At 49.3% G+C, this 13,486-nt stretch overlaps 1 protein-coding gene across 1 annotated transcript in view; it reads left to right on the top strand.

Moving 5' to 3' along the window:
• Spt-I (serine palmitoyltransferase subunit I) overlaps positions 1-13,486 on the top strand; it is a 103,843-nt gene that overhangs the window by 72,903 nt on the left and 17,454 nt on the right. Inside the window, exon 10 of the mRNA XM_084576057.1 lies at positions 406-460. Within this exon, the coding sequence (XP_084432183.1) occupies positions 406-460 (55 nt within the window). The remainder of the gene's footprint in view (positions 1-405; positions 461-13,486) is intronic.

Here is a 13,486-nt window from a genome sequence, read left to right as displayed (position 1 = left end):
GGAGCCGTGGTGGAGCAAACTTATTGGCACGGATGTTAAACCCTGCTCTGTAGAAAACCTAAGGTAAAGCCAGCTTGATATTGTGGGTGTCACGCCAGCCTGCAGCGGCTGTGGCCACGCATCAGCCCAGCTACGGACGTTCATTGGTGGCACTACATGTTTCACAAAAACTGTGCAATTGTCAAATAGCGTTGTGGCCTCCTCCTCCTCCTCCTCCTCCTCACACAGCCGTTTGCAAGAGGCCACTGCCACTCACACATTTTCAAGCACTCGTGCTTAGATGCTTCCAGCAGTGCGTGCGCAGTGAAGCATCAATGTGAAAATAGTCACTGCTGTGCTGTTCTCATCCATAAGTACTGTTGCCTTCTCCTCTCCTTTCCAACTGTGGTATTCTGACCTGTGCAGAGTTGTTGAGCCGGCTGAGGGACAACTGCCTCCAGATCCACGAGAAGCTGCACAGGTGAGAAGTCTCTTGCGATTCTTTTGTGCCTGGCATCCCCATTGCAGCATGACAGGCACCAAGGAAGATTTATACAAGAAACATAATATCTTTTTTTTCTTCTTTTTTTGATAGATCACCCATTTCGATGGCCATTCTGGCACAGACAGCCAGCAGCACTGAACTTGTTCATTTTTACTGATTGCTGGGGATGATTATTATGGTGTGTGTGTGGGATGGAGGGCGTCGGGTTGAACCCTAGCCGTTTACATCAAATTGAAAAAAAAAAAAAAAAAAAAAAAAAAAAAAAAAAAAAAAGAAGAAGTGAAAGCAAACCACAGGCATAGCAAGGTCGCTGTATCACTGAGCTCTTCTTCGGTTAGTGCCACATCGAACTTTACACTTTGTTCTGGTGTCTTCTGGGCCACGTTGCCGAGTCCGCCACCAGCAGCGTTGGTATCATGTTCAGACGCAAGCACAGAGGCAGGATGCAGGCAGAGGCTGACACATCATGGCGCTGGTGTTCTGTCAGCCTCTTCCCACTCTGGCTGGGTTCTTCTGTGAACATCACCCCACCACCATCTGGCCCAAGTCATTTATAGAAAAAGAAGAGGCCTGCCTGAGAAATTTTTTCTGAGTCTCTATTTTTAAAAGTAACGAATTGCTTACATGCAGTAATGTAATGTGGCACCCAGTAATGAGCTGAGCATTCTTAAAGGGACACTGCAGCGGTTTTCAAATGTACCAATACTATAGGCTTTTGAAGTAGATTATTTGTTGATCATGCCTGTGAAGGGATTTTTTGATTATGCATAAAACACCTGCGCAATTCGTTGACTGAAAGTGCGCAATTCAAATTTCCCGCGCCTCGCGCGACTGCTACAGAGGAGGAAAGCGGAGGGAGAAACCTCGCTTCTCCGTCCGTCGTGACGTCACCGGGAGGAGCCGGAGGCATTCAGAGCCAACGAAGGGGGTTTTCGACGTGCACTGTTCCTCGTTTTGCGTGCGTTGCGGACGTACAAAATAAGTCAAGTTAGTGTTGTGCACCTGATACAACACAGCTCTGCATGTTTTCAGATGCACGAACAGCTGTGGACGCAACGATGTATTAAAACATTGTATTAAAAGCTCGCGGCGCAATACGGCATTGCTGAGAAGAGAGATAAATTCGAGCCGGCCAAAGGAAACATTCTACTCGAAGCATTTTCGTAACTGTGACTACATGCAGTTTGTTCCTAATGCGATTTCTATAGGGCTTTGACAAAAAGGCATGGCTGAACCATGACGCGGTTCCTTCTGTTTCCTTGTACAAAACAGTCGGTACAGTCATCTGCGATCCATTCATGGAGTGCAATCTCATGATGGGACAGTCAGACAGCATCGGCGCATGGTTGTATTCGCGTGTCTCATATTTTTTTTATTTTTTTTTTCGCAAAACCTTTGCGCAATGGCTTCTGTGCTAAACATGGACAACTCATCAGTAGAACGTGCTGATGATTTTTGCCAACTAGTAAATGATTAAGAAGAGTCCACTGCTGTGTTGAAGCTAGGTCAGTGAAGACTGAGATCATTCCCAGCACGGCACGTGCCTGATATGTTCGTGGAACCCTTACTGGAGCATTATTAGAAGATAAGATGTGTACCGCTCAACTGGGTATAGGCGCATTCAGGTAAGGAGCGCAAAGAGCGAGGTTTCCTTCGGTTCGTCCAAGCAATCGATCATCGAAGTTGTTCATACATGGCCTTGCGATTTTGCACCCGTTGCTGCCTCGTCATTTTACATAGTCCTGTCTTGTTTGGGGATGCACATTAAAGGGACACTAAAGAGAAATCTGAAGTGGGCTTGCATCGATAGAATGCCAATTCCTGACTACACAAAATTCACTCTTACTGAAAACAGAGCTGTTATAAGGTAGTAAAGAGGAAGAACAGAAAAACAGGTATCGCCGCCACAGCCGAAGCTCGCAACTACAAATCACGTGACGCGCTTGGGATCCCGGAGGCTGACAAATGTGAATTACGTTGCCCGTTTGAATGTGGTCGTAGGTTTTGTCTCGAATATGATAACACCCTTTTATCATACGTAACCGACGGCGAAAAGACAACGTAAACGTTGCAAGGCAAATACAAAAATATATTTGGAGGCGCCACAGACGCCCACTTCAGTTTCGGTTATGTTCTGGCTCAGGCATTTCATGCGTGCTCGGATAGTTTCAAGCTTGGAGCAGCAGATGCGCCTGGCTCGTTCACATTTGAGCATTCGGAGGCGCGCGAAATCCGCTGCCGCCGACACGCTCCTTCATTCACACTTCTGCGCCAACATATCGCCGCCGTCGCCGCCTGACCGCTCGACTGCAGCTACGTATGCCACGAAAAGCATACATATGCTAAGTGCCGAAGGAAAAATGCATTATCATTCAATTGTTCATTAAATCATAGCACATCTGATCCACATACTGCGGCAACAAGACCTTCAACTTGCTATTTGCAGGCATCGTTAACAAAAAGGGCATTCTTGCCGCTCATACCAAGGAGAGTGACGATATATTGCGCTGGTCGCACGGCGAAAAAAAGGGCCTCGGGTAAAAAGTAAAAACTAAAAATAACGAAGCACCACAAATTCATTACAAAAAGTGAAAAAAACAAAAATCCCCTCTAGCTGCTGGATTCGAACTCATTACCGCTAGCTCCGCAACGTTCGGCGCAGAACACTCGGCTATGCTGCGCCACAGGAACCTGGAAATATTTCCGCAGTATATGTCACAGCCGCATTTAAAATGGAACATGTTTTGAGGTGTGTCTAAAAATTACAACTTCTTGACCATCGGAGCATGCTGCCTGCTCTCACGACTTGCAACTAATGTTCTGGATGCCTATGCGCATTATATTGTGCACTGGAACCCTTTTAACATGTGGAATTTCACAGCGCTGGCAAATTTAGTGGCGCCGGCTCTTTGGTCATGCTCTGCTACCGTGGTCGTAATTTTTGCTGAACACGGAGCTGTAGCACCAACCTTGAAGGAAAAATGTGCGACAAAGCTTCAAAACTGGCAAGCGCAGCAGCGAGGACACTATTTTGCTGGTAACTAAATCTTATTTGTATGTAAACATTTCGGGAAGCGTTGCGATGACTGAGGGTTTGGTTTGTTTATACGCAGTGCAAGAAGGAGCGTAAAAGCTTAAGAAACATGTAAAGTTTTGTGCATTACAAGCGCTCTGTGTTTTTTTTTTTCTTCCTCTATGGGCCCATCGCTCGGTAAATTACTCTCTTCATTGTTTTATTTATTTCGGCTGTGACCGTCAGTGCGAGTACGCTGTTGCCATGTTGGCCCCTGAAAAATGCTAACTGGTCGACGCCGCGGGCTGCGCCGGCCTGCTAGCAATCACGGAGTCTCCGCTTACGTCATTGTTGTATACTGACAACCTGCCAATCCGGCAGGGGGCGCTTATTAAACAGCTATTAATAAATGTGTTTCGGCCGGCCAAGACAGTCGGGCACCGGCACTGGAACAGCTGACTTGTGTCATTCTTGTGGACGTGACAACTGGCATCGAGGATGGGATCCGGTGGCAAATTGGTTTAGTGTGCTGCGTGGCAAGCGGGCACCATTAACAGGTGCAGATGACCACCGGAAAGCTGGAACCGTTCGACGCGAACACAACCTAGTGGGCGGAATACCAGGAGCGCGCTCAGCTGTACTTCGCTGCCAATGACGTCATCGAAGAAAGGCAGAAAGCGGTATTCTTGACAACCTGCGGGCCGACAACATATTCGCTGCTGAGAAGTTTGCTTGCACCTACGAAGCCTGCAGATGCGACGCTCACGGCAATTTTCGCAGTTTTGAGTTCCCACTTCAAGCCGAGAGTGTCCGAAGTCATTGCAAGTTTCAAATTTTTCTCGAGGCGGAGGCATGGAAGTGAGTCTGTCAACGACTACATTGCGGCACTTAACAAGCTTGTGGATGACTGCAATTTTGGACAGGCGTCGCGTGACCGCGTGTGAGGGATCAGATTGTCTGTGGTATCAATGATACAGGAATGCAGACACGCCTCCTGGAAGCCGCGAATTTAACCTTGGAATCGGCCAAGCAGTTGGTGACTGCCATTGAAGCCGCGAGGAAGGATGCAAACGTACTGTGCACGCAAGCAGCGTCGACAAGCGAGATAGCGACGGCCAATTTCGGGGAACGATCGTCGAGAAGAGTTGCGGTTGAGCGGCAGGGTTGCGTCCGGTGCGGTGGCAAACACTCAGCGACGTGGTGCCGGCATCGCACTAGTGTTTGTTTCAAATGTGGGCAGGAAGGGCACCTTGCAAGAGTCTGCAGCGACCCGAAGGTGGACCAGAGAAATCGGATGAGACCGCGTTCAGTGCACAAAATGGACGAGGTTGCCGAGCCAGAGACGGACGACACGGATGCACCGTACGACATGTGGACGTTACAAGCGGCTGGACCCAAGCCCATGCAGGTCCAAGTCTTCGTTAATGATGTGCCACTAGAGATGGAATTGGACGCTGGAGCCAGTGTCTCCATCATAGGTGAGGACAAGTTCAACGTCATGTTTCCCGGAGCACAGCTAGAGCACTCTGATGTCAAGTTGAAAAGTTATTCAGGGCAGCTCTCGGCAGTTCTGGAGAAAATTACGGCCGTTGTGAAGTTAGGAGCCCGCGAGGCAACGCTGCCACTGTTCGTTGTAAAAGGACCATGTCCGGCGTTGTTGGGGAGAGACTGGATGGCAGCGTTCGCGATTACCATAACGAAACCAAAGGAGCTTAAGGCAGTCTGTTCCGTGACAAGCCTCGTCAAGGAATTCAGAGACGTTTTTTCAGAGTCGCTTGGTACGTTAAAAGGCGTACAGGCCAAGATTTCGCTACAGGAAGGTGCAAAACCAAAGTTTTTTAAAGCGAGGCAGGTGCCATTTACATTGCGAGACAAAGTAATAGAAGAGCTACAACGCATGCAGAGGGAAGGCATCGTACGCCTTGTCCAGACGTCGAGGTGGGCCGCACCTGCCGTGCCTGTGGTCAAACAAGACGGCAGAGTACGGATTTGTGGTGATTTTAAGGTCACCATTAACCTAGTAACGGTCAGCGAAAGCTATCCGATTCCCAGAATTGAAGAACAGTTTGCGAAACTGAGTGGCGGTGTCAAGTTCACTAAGCTCGACCTAAAGGATGCGTATCAACAAGTACAGTTGGAACCAGAGTCGCAGGAATTGGTCACAATCAATACGCTGAAAGGGCTTTTCCAATTCACAAGGCTTCCATTTGGCGTGGTGTCAGCGCCCACATTGTTCCAGCGCGAAATGGACAACTTGCTGGGTGATCTGCCGCACGTTGCTGTTTACTTCGATGACATTTTCATGACTGGCCAGACCGATGAGGATCACTGGAAGAATGTGTGCGGTGTCCGTGGATGCCTGCAGGAAGCAGGGCTCCGCCTGAAACTGGCCAAGTCCGAATTCATGAAGGAAACAGTTGAGTACTTGGGCCATGTCATTACAAGCAAAGGCCTGCAGCCGAGCCCTAAGAACATTGAAGCGGTCCTTTTGGCTCCAAAACCACGAGACTGCAAAACGCTTCAAAGCTACATCGGCCTCATTAATTTTTACAGGAACTTCATTCCTCAGCTTTCAACAGTACTTCACCCGCTCAACCACCTGCCGAGTCCAGGCACACCGTGGTTTTGGGGGCCAGCTCAGGAAGATGCATTCTGCCGAAGTAAGGCATTACTGGCATCAGCATCGACGTTGGCACATTTCGATCCGGGGAGGGCTACAGTGTTAGTCACGGATGCGTCGCCCTATGGCCTTGGAGCGGTTCTCACACAGAGGGAAGCAGACGGAGTGGAGCGGCCGATAGCTTTTGCGTCGCCAAGCCTGACCTCGGCGGAAAGGAACTACAGTCAGCTGGACAAAGAAGTACTCGCTGTTGTATTTGGAGTTACGCGCTTCAAGCAGTACCTTTGGGGTCGCAAATTTGAAGTTGTGACTGATTATAAGCCGCTGCTGGGTCTTTTGGCAGCCGACAGACCTATACCAGAGTCATGTTCTCCGCGTGTCCTCCGCTGGGCATTATTCTTATCAGGATACAACTATGTATTGAGGTATAAGCCTGGTGGACAGATTTCTCACGCTGATGGCCTCAGTCGGCTGCCCCTGCCAGTGAGGGAGGCTAATGTTGAATGCCCTCCAGAAGTTTTCATGCTCCAGGGTTATTATCCAAAAGTGCTATCAGCATCAGTCGTGGCAGCGGCCAAAGACCCATGTTTGGTACAATAGGGGAGAAAACCTGGGCCAGGGGGCGCTGCGCTGCTCTGTGCGTCAGCGCCCTCCATGGAGACCCCGTCAAAATCTACGCGCAGCCCGGCCGCGTCGTCTGCTAGCCGCCGCATAGAAAAGCATGTTGTCGTCTGCTCCGCGCTGCTCTCCAGCACGTGTTTGCGCGCGCGCGCTCGGTTGTTTCTCTCCTCCTCCGGCCGCATTGTGGCCACCGTCGCGCTCGAACAATGAGGGGGGAAGAAGAAAGAAAGAAAAGAACTAGAAGGAAAATAATGACGGCGCACTTTTTTCGCGAAGCTTGTGTGGAAACGGTAATGGGATGGTTGTGGGCCTTCCTTTTTTTCTTTTTTTTTTCGGGGGGGGGGGGGGGGGGGATCTCTCGTACCGTTCGGGTGTCGTACTTCTCTAACTGGCGGTGCTGAAGCAGCCATCGTGGAACCGGGTCGGCCTCAAGAAACAGATATTCGTCATTAATGCGATCACTTTACGTCAATCATCCTATCCTCATACGCGATCCTGCTTCGGGAGCTCAAAACTGTGCGTTCGCTATAGGAGATAACTGAACTAGGAATTGCGCAGCGTAACAGTGGAATTAAGAAGACAAAGATTTCCGTGGAGAGATGTCCCCGTCTGCATGGAAAGTCGTCAGACATTTCCTCGCTGTTCGTCTCGTGGAGAGGAAACTGCCGCAAAAATGGCATGCCTCGGCTTCTGGGGAATGACCCAGGTCGTTAAAAAACCCCTCATCGTTAACGGTAGCTAGGTCATTGATTTCGGATGGCAGCGCCGCAGCAGTGAACTTCCCCTGGCCAGTGTCGGCAGGAACCAAAGGGTAAGGCGGCATGCTTTGTGCCTTTGTAGGGAACGCATCCTAAACGCGCCGAAAACAGGCCCCACGGCGCCGGCAGCACTGCCTAAAACGTTTGTCCCCAAAGAGCTGAATAGGCCCCTTTCAAGTGACCAGTCACAAAGGGAAAGGAAGGAGCACTCGAAGGCTGGACCCTTCATTCTGTGAACATGGACAGAGGCATCAAGAGGTGCCGCCTCAAGTCCTTCAAAATACCTGTCGCTTGCCTCTGCCTTCGAGTACCGAATTCGCGTTCATGTTTTTTTTTTTTTTGTCTGAGCCTGCCAACAAGCGCTCTTTGAAAACAATGTCTGGCGATCAATTAATCATAATTTCTTGCTTTCAAAAGCACCGATAAAAAACATGCCTCCAGCCAGCCTCTATGTCAGCCGGGGCACAGAAAAAAGCAAAATTAAGAAATCCCACTGGCAAAGAGCGCCGGCTTTGCGCGCGAGAACGCGCCACCAACCCCCCTCGTCCTCACTCTCCTTCTCCCGCTCCGCGTGCACGCGCGGCTGAACGTAGCACGCGCTCCCGAGCGAGCGGGCTGCGCAGACTCCGCAGACAGCCACGTGCAGCGCGGGCGCGGATGCGCGTAGGTTTTGTAGTTCCTCTCCGCTCCGCTGGAAACCGAGCGCTGGCGTCGCGGAGCAAACTCCAGCTTTGGTTCCCTATTGCGAGAAGTTTTGTGGACGGGTAGAGGGCCTCCCTTGGGAGAGCCTTGGAAAGCATTTGAAGCTAGGTTCCCAGAATTGAGCGTCCAGAGTAACTGCATTTTATTAGGGAACAGAGTGGTGATTCCTGCATCGCTACAGGCTGAAGTACTGCATCTTCTACACGAAAGTCATCTCGGGATCTCAAAAATGAAAGCTGTTGCCCGCAGTCATGTTTGGTGGCCGGGACTGAATAGAGACATTACAGCAGCGGTCCAGACATGCCGGGTTTGTCAGGAGAACCAGCGGATGCCTAAGCCAGCGCCTGTTAGGCCATGGCCGTTCCCTGAGAGGCCGTGGTCTCGTTTGCATGTGGATTTCGCCGGTCCGGTGCGGAATGTGTATTTGTTCATTGTGGTGGGCGCATTTTCGAAATGGATAGAGGTCCATCCGGTGACGACTCCGTCCAGAGTCTGAGACAGATTTTTGCAGGTCAGGGCTTGCCAGATGTCGTCGTGTCTGACAACAGCCCGGCGTTTGCGTGTGAGGAGTTCAAGGTATTTTTACAGAAGAACGGCATTCAACAGGTACTGGTGCCACCGTACCACCCAGCGTCCAACGGCGCAGCGGAGAGGGGCGTGCAGACCATCAAGCAGAAACTGAAGGAGGCCGGATTGGGAGATATTCGTACACAGCTAGCTAGAATCCTGCTAACATATAGGACCACACCGCACGAGGTAACTGGATGCTGTCCTGCTGAGCTGTTACTGGGCAGGAAGCTGAAAACAGCCCTTGACTTATTTCGACCGGATCTCCGGAAGGCAGTCATGGTGAAGCAGCTACACGAAAATGTTCGCAGGAACCGGATGTCAGTTAGGGTGACTAACCTGGAGCCAGGAAAACAGGTATTCGTGCAGAATTTCCGACCTGGGCAGAGTTGGGTGCCAGCGGCGGTGGAGTCGGACGAAGGGTTTGCAGCAGTGGTGAGACTTCCAGTGGCCGCGTGTGGACGAGGCACCGCGATCATGTACGAGCAGCACCGCACGCGGTTTTCCCGAGCACTTTGGCTGACAACGTCGTTGCTGGGGAAGAGGATGTGCTGTCACCTGACACTACGACTGCTACTGCTACTGGAGACATCGCCTCAGGCCATTCTGAGAAGAATGCGAACTCACCGCATGAGTCTTCCTGTGCGGAAGCTGGCGCCTTGGGGTGTACCGGAACAATGCAGCCAACGCAGCGGACACCCCTTCGTCGCAGCAGCCAAACCCGGAGAGCTGTGGTGCGATATTCGCCATAGACTTTTTTTGTTGTGGTTCGTTCTGTTCATGAACTTTTTTTGTGCATGTCCCTTTCCTGTAAAGAGGGGAGGGAAGTTGTATACTGACAACCTGCCAATCCGGCAGGGGGCGCTTGTTAAACAGCTATTAATAAATGTGTTGCGGCCGGCCAAGACAGTCGGGCGCCAGCACTGGAACAGCTGACTTGTCGTGTCATTCTTGTGGACGTGACAGGCATAGTGTGCGTCACTCTACTCCGACTATGTAGTCGGAGGAAACAGTTTGAATTCGACCGGCGGGAACAAGAAAAATACCTCAACTTCTTATCGCAATATCTCGGCAATTCAATTTTTTGCTAATGTAGTTTATTAGATTTTCATAGCATCTTTGGGTGTTTTTAGTGTCCCTTTCAGTTGGAAATGAAAACGACGCTCTTGTAAGAAAACACATTTTGGAACATGGTTTTCTCATGAAGGTACGGGTGCGCAGGAGCTGCAGCTTGGCTTTCAACATACGTCAGCCGTCAATTCACTAAACGTGTATTGTGACAGTACGATAAAAAGGAAAGGCTTTTAACGTCTGCTAAATGTCGTATGACTCAAGCAGCATTCTGCGCGCATTTGACTTGGTCTCCAGCATAATGGCCCCGTCAATGCCTCGTATGCATTGCAGAGCTCCGCAACCGCGCTTTGCTTATTGTTCATTTGTCTGGTGGCAGCTGTGTACTGCTGCACCCTTTCTATAAAATTCTTCGTTTCCCCAAGGCACCACGACTGGCATTCAAAGCAGGATTTGGTACACCAAGCTTTGGGTTCATGTTTCACAACAATGACTTTTCGGGCGGGGCGAGAGGCCTGAGACGGAGGTAGTCGGCTAGGGCATTGTTCGCTGCCCTTCCTTCCCAGGATAATGCGAGCTGATGTTTCGCTGAGGGCCAGTAGTTTCTGCTAATAATGACACACACTACTTTTCAAAATGCCTCACTGTAACCAAAGCAAGTTTTCATGACAAATCTACGCTCCCCACAATGGAAGTGCTGCATTGTTTGTGGGCGTATCTGGTACGGATACATGTGGTAAAAATCCCGATGGTCATCCATGTGGAAATGGCATGCTATGATGACATTCACAAAGCCGCAGAGAACTGCGATCAACCCAGCACAGCGAAGGAGCCGCATCGGCAGCTTCCCCAGTCCTCAGATTGTCGTCGCGCAACGTCTTGGCCAATCACGGGCAGCGGTGCGACCCGCGGTGAGCCCCGTCGCGCGGGCTGCATATTTCTTCTGAAAAAAGGCTATTTCTGTTTTCTTCTGCCTAATTTTAATCTGATATTCGAGTTCGCAGCATAAAAAACTATGGCTTTCTGCTGAAAGCCCAAGTTTTGCAAAAAGTGCTGCAGTGTCCCTTTAAGGATTTCGTTTATGCTATTAGTTTATAATCAGCGACTTTATCAAAAGCTTCAGAAAAGTCTGCATATATGGAGTCTGTCTGCTTGCCATTGTTTATAGCATTTTCAAAATCGTATGCTCTTTGAACCAATTGAGTAGCCTTTCCAAAATGCATGCTGGTGGGTTGTTAGAAAGTGATGTTCCTCAAGGAATACCAAGTTATGTGCTCCATGGCTCTACAAGCAGGGGACGTTAATGAAATGGGTCAGTAGTTCAGAATGTTTGCTTAAAGTAAAACCCACATATAATACGAGATTTTTTTTCTCCCTGATTTTATCATTTGAGATTTCTGCCTTGTATTATATGCAGATCCAAACAAACTTCAGCTTAAATTCTCAGCCCTGGCCTCATTATTATTCAGCACTATCAACCTCAGGCTTCCAACCAGAGGAGGCGCTATCTTGCAGTTGCGTTGGCTGGCTGTTTTGAAGGTTTCAGTTTCACCATGCTGACTCCGCAGTCCTTGCAACCATGGTGCCCGTGACGCACATGCGACTGGAAGGAGGAGTGATCGCAATCACTCAGCATGCTGGTCTCTCATGGGCCTCTCCAGCCATGCGGACCACATCCTTCGTCCGAATCGCAGACGCCTGTCTAGCATTCCCAAGGAGCACATTGGCCGTGCCTCTGAGAAACGCGGGATACCGAATGCTTTTAGCAGTACTGAAGAGGGAGATGCCTTTAGCAAGGGACTCTTGGCTGATGATACGTTGGACGATGGCAATCGCAAAAACCCTGAATCCAAGAACATTTCCTAGGCGCATACTTCCCACACCTGCGCGAGGTGCTAGACATGAAGGGGTGCGAGCACAGTGCATGCTAGCCCACAGCTTGTGCGCTGCCATCCTGCGTCTGAGCTGGAAGCGGCCTACTGGTTTTAGAACAATCGGAGGACCTTGTGGCATCCGCGACTGCCGGGTCGAATGTGAGCTGCCTTTCTCCTCACGCCAAGCATATCGGCACGAGAAGGGGAGCAAACCAGCACTGGCATATGAAGGTTCGGGGCACTATTCGGCACCTGGTGCTTGGTGGCGTTGGATGCGGAAGCACAAAGCGTGTACGCCTTGTGTGGTAACCGCGAAATGTAGTGCAAACAAATACTTTTAGTGATCTTTCTTCGGTCACGTTATATGCGGATGAAAAATTCCTTTTTTCTTCCATTTTTGCTATCCTGAAATTACACCTTGTATTTTATGCAAGTTCATATTATACATGGGTTTTTACGGTATTTCCTGCTTTATGGAGTGACTTGACTGGCGGTCCCCTAATCATTCTGCACCTGACAAAGGCGCAAGGATTGCACATACAAAACATGTAAATATTTCGACACCCATTGTGCATCATCATCAGCCCAACTATACACACTGCAGGGTGAAGGCCTCTCCTACATTCCTCCAATTAGCCCGGTCCTGTGCTAGCTGCATCCAGTTGACCCCTGCAAACTTACGCCCACCTAACTTTCTGCCTCCCCCTGCTACGCTTTTCTTTTCTTGGAATGAAATTTGTTACCCTTTTTGACCATCGGTTATCCTCTCTTCGTCACTGCATGTCCTGCCCATGAGTTTTGCTACAGTGTCATTAACTTGAGTCTTTTCTCTGACCCACTCTGCACGCTTCCTATCTCTTAATGTTACACCTACCATTTTTCATTCCATAGCTCTCTGCGTTCTCAAATTGAGTAGAACCATTTCATATTGCCTATATTACTTAATTTTGGATATCATCTGGACCAGAAGATTGTTGTATGGAAAGGTTGAGAAGCGTAGGGAGGATGCCCTCTACAGTTACCTAAGCATCAGGTTTAGGAGGTAGGCATATGTCATTATAACAAGGTGAACTGCCATTATCTTGATTAAATACAGACATGAAGTGTGCTTTAAAAAGGCTAGCTATTTCCTTGCTTTTATGAGCTGCCATACCATTCACGTTAAACACTACATTGTTCTAGTATGATACGAGTCTGATCTTTCTCCAAAATTTCTCTGGGGGCGATGTGACATAACTTGGTGTGTTGCTGTCGGGCCAACATGGCACCTGGGTGCCAGGGATGTCATTTCCTTGGGCCACTCAAAGGCTGTGCTGGGTTTGGAATGTGGGAGCTGTAGCATGTTCTTTACTAGAAGTGAAAGTGAAAGTTCACGATCTTTTTTGAAATACAGATGACACAGTAGAGCAGTATTGCCAAATAGCTCAAGGTGAATAGCAGTACTTCTGGAGATGGGAAAGCATTTGCAGCTGTCTTTCATCATTGCCAGCACTTACATTTTGTGCATACTGCAGTCCCCAGGGACTATTGCAGTAGTGGGGATATAGGATAGTTTATGGAAGCATACATACAAGATAAAATATAAAATGAACAAAACTTGGGTGTCAGTGACACTCAGTGGCAGCCAAAAATTAAGGAAATGGAAGTGAACGAATTTCGCCAGACAGAGTTCCAGCGTTTGGTGGTACATGGGAAGAAGCTGTTTTTATGTATGTCACTGTGTGCATAAAATGTAGAAATTTTTTACAGGAGTGCGGCGAGTTAAAAGGACACTAA

This window comes from Amblyomma maculatum, chromosome 8 (genome assembly GCF_055883805.1).
Source record: "Amblyomma maculatum isolate TAMU_Amacu chromosome 8, ASM5588380v1, whole genome shotgun sequence".
NCBI classification, from domain to species: domain Eukaryota; kingdom Metazoa; phylum Arthropoda; class Arachnida; order Ixodida; family Ixodidae; genus Amblyomma; species Amblyomma maculatum.
The sequence above is the reverse complement of the archived record's forward strand: the minus strand, read 5'-3'. Positions and strand labels throughout refer to the sequence as shown.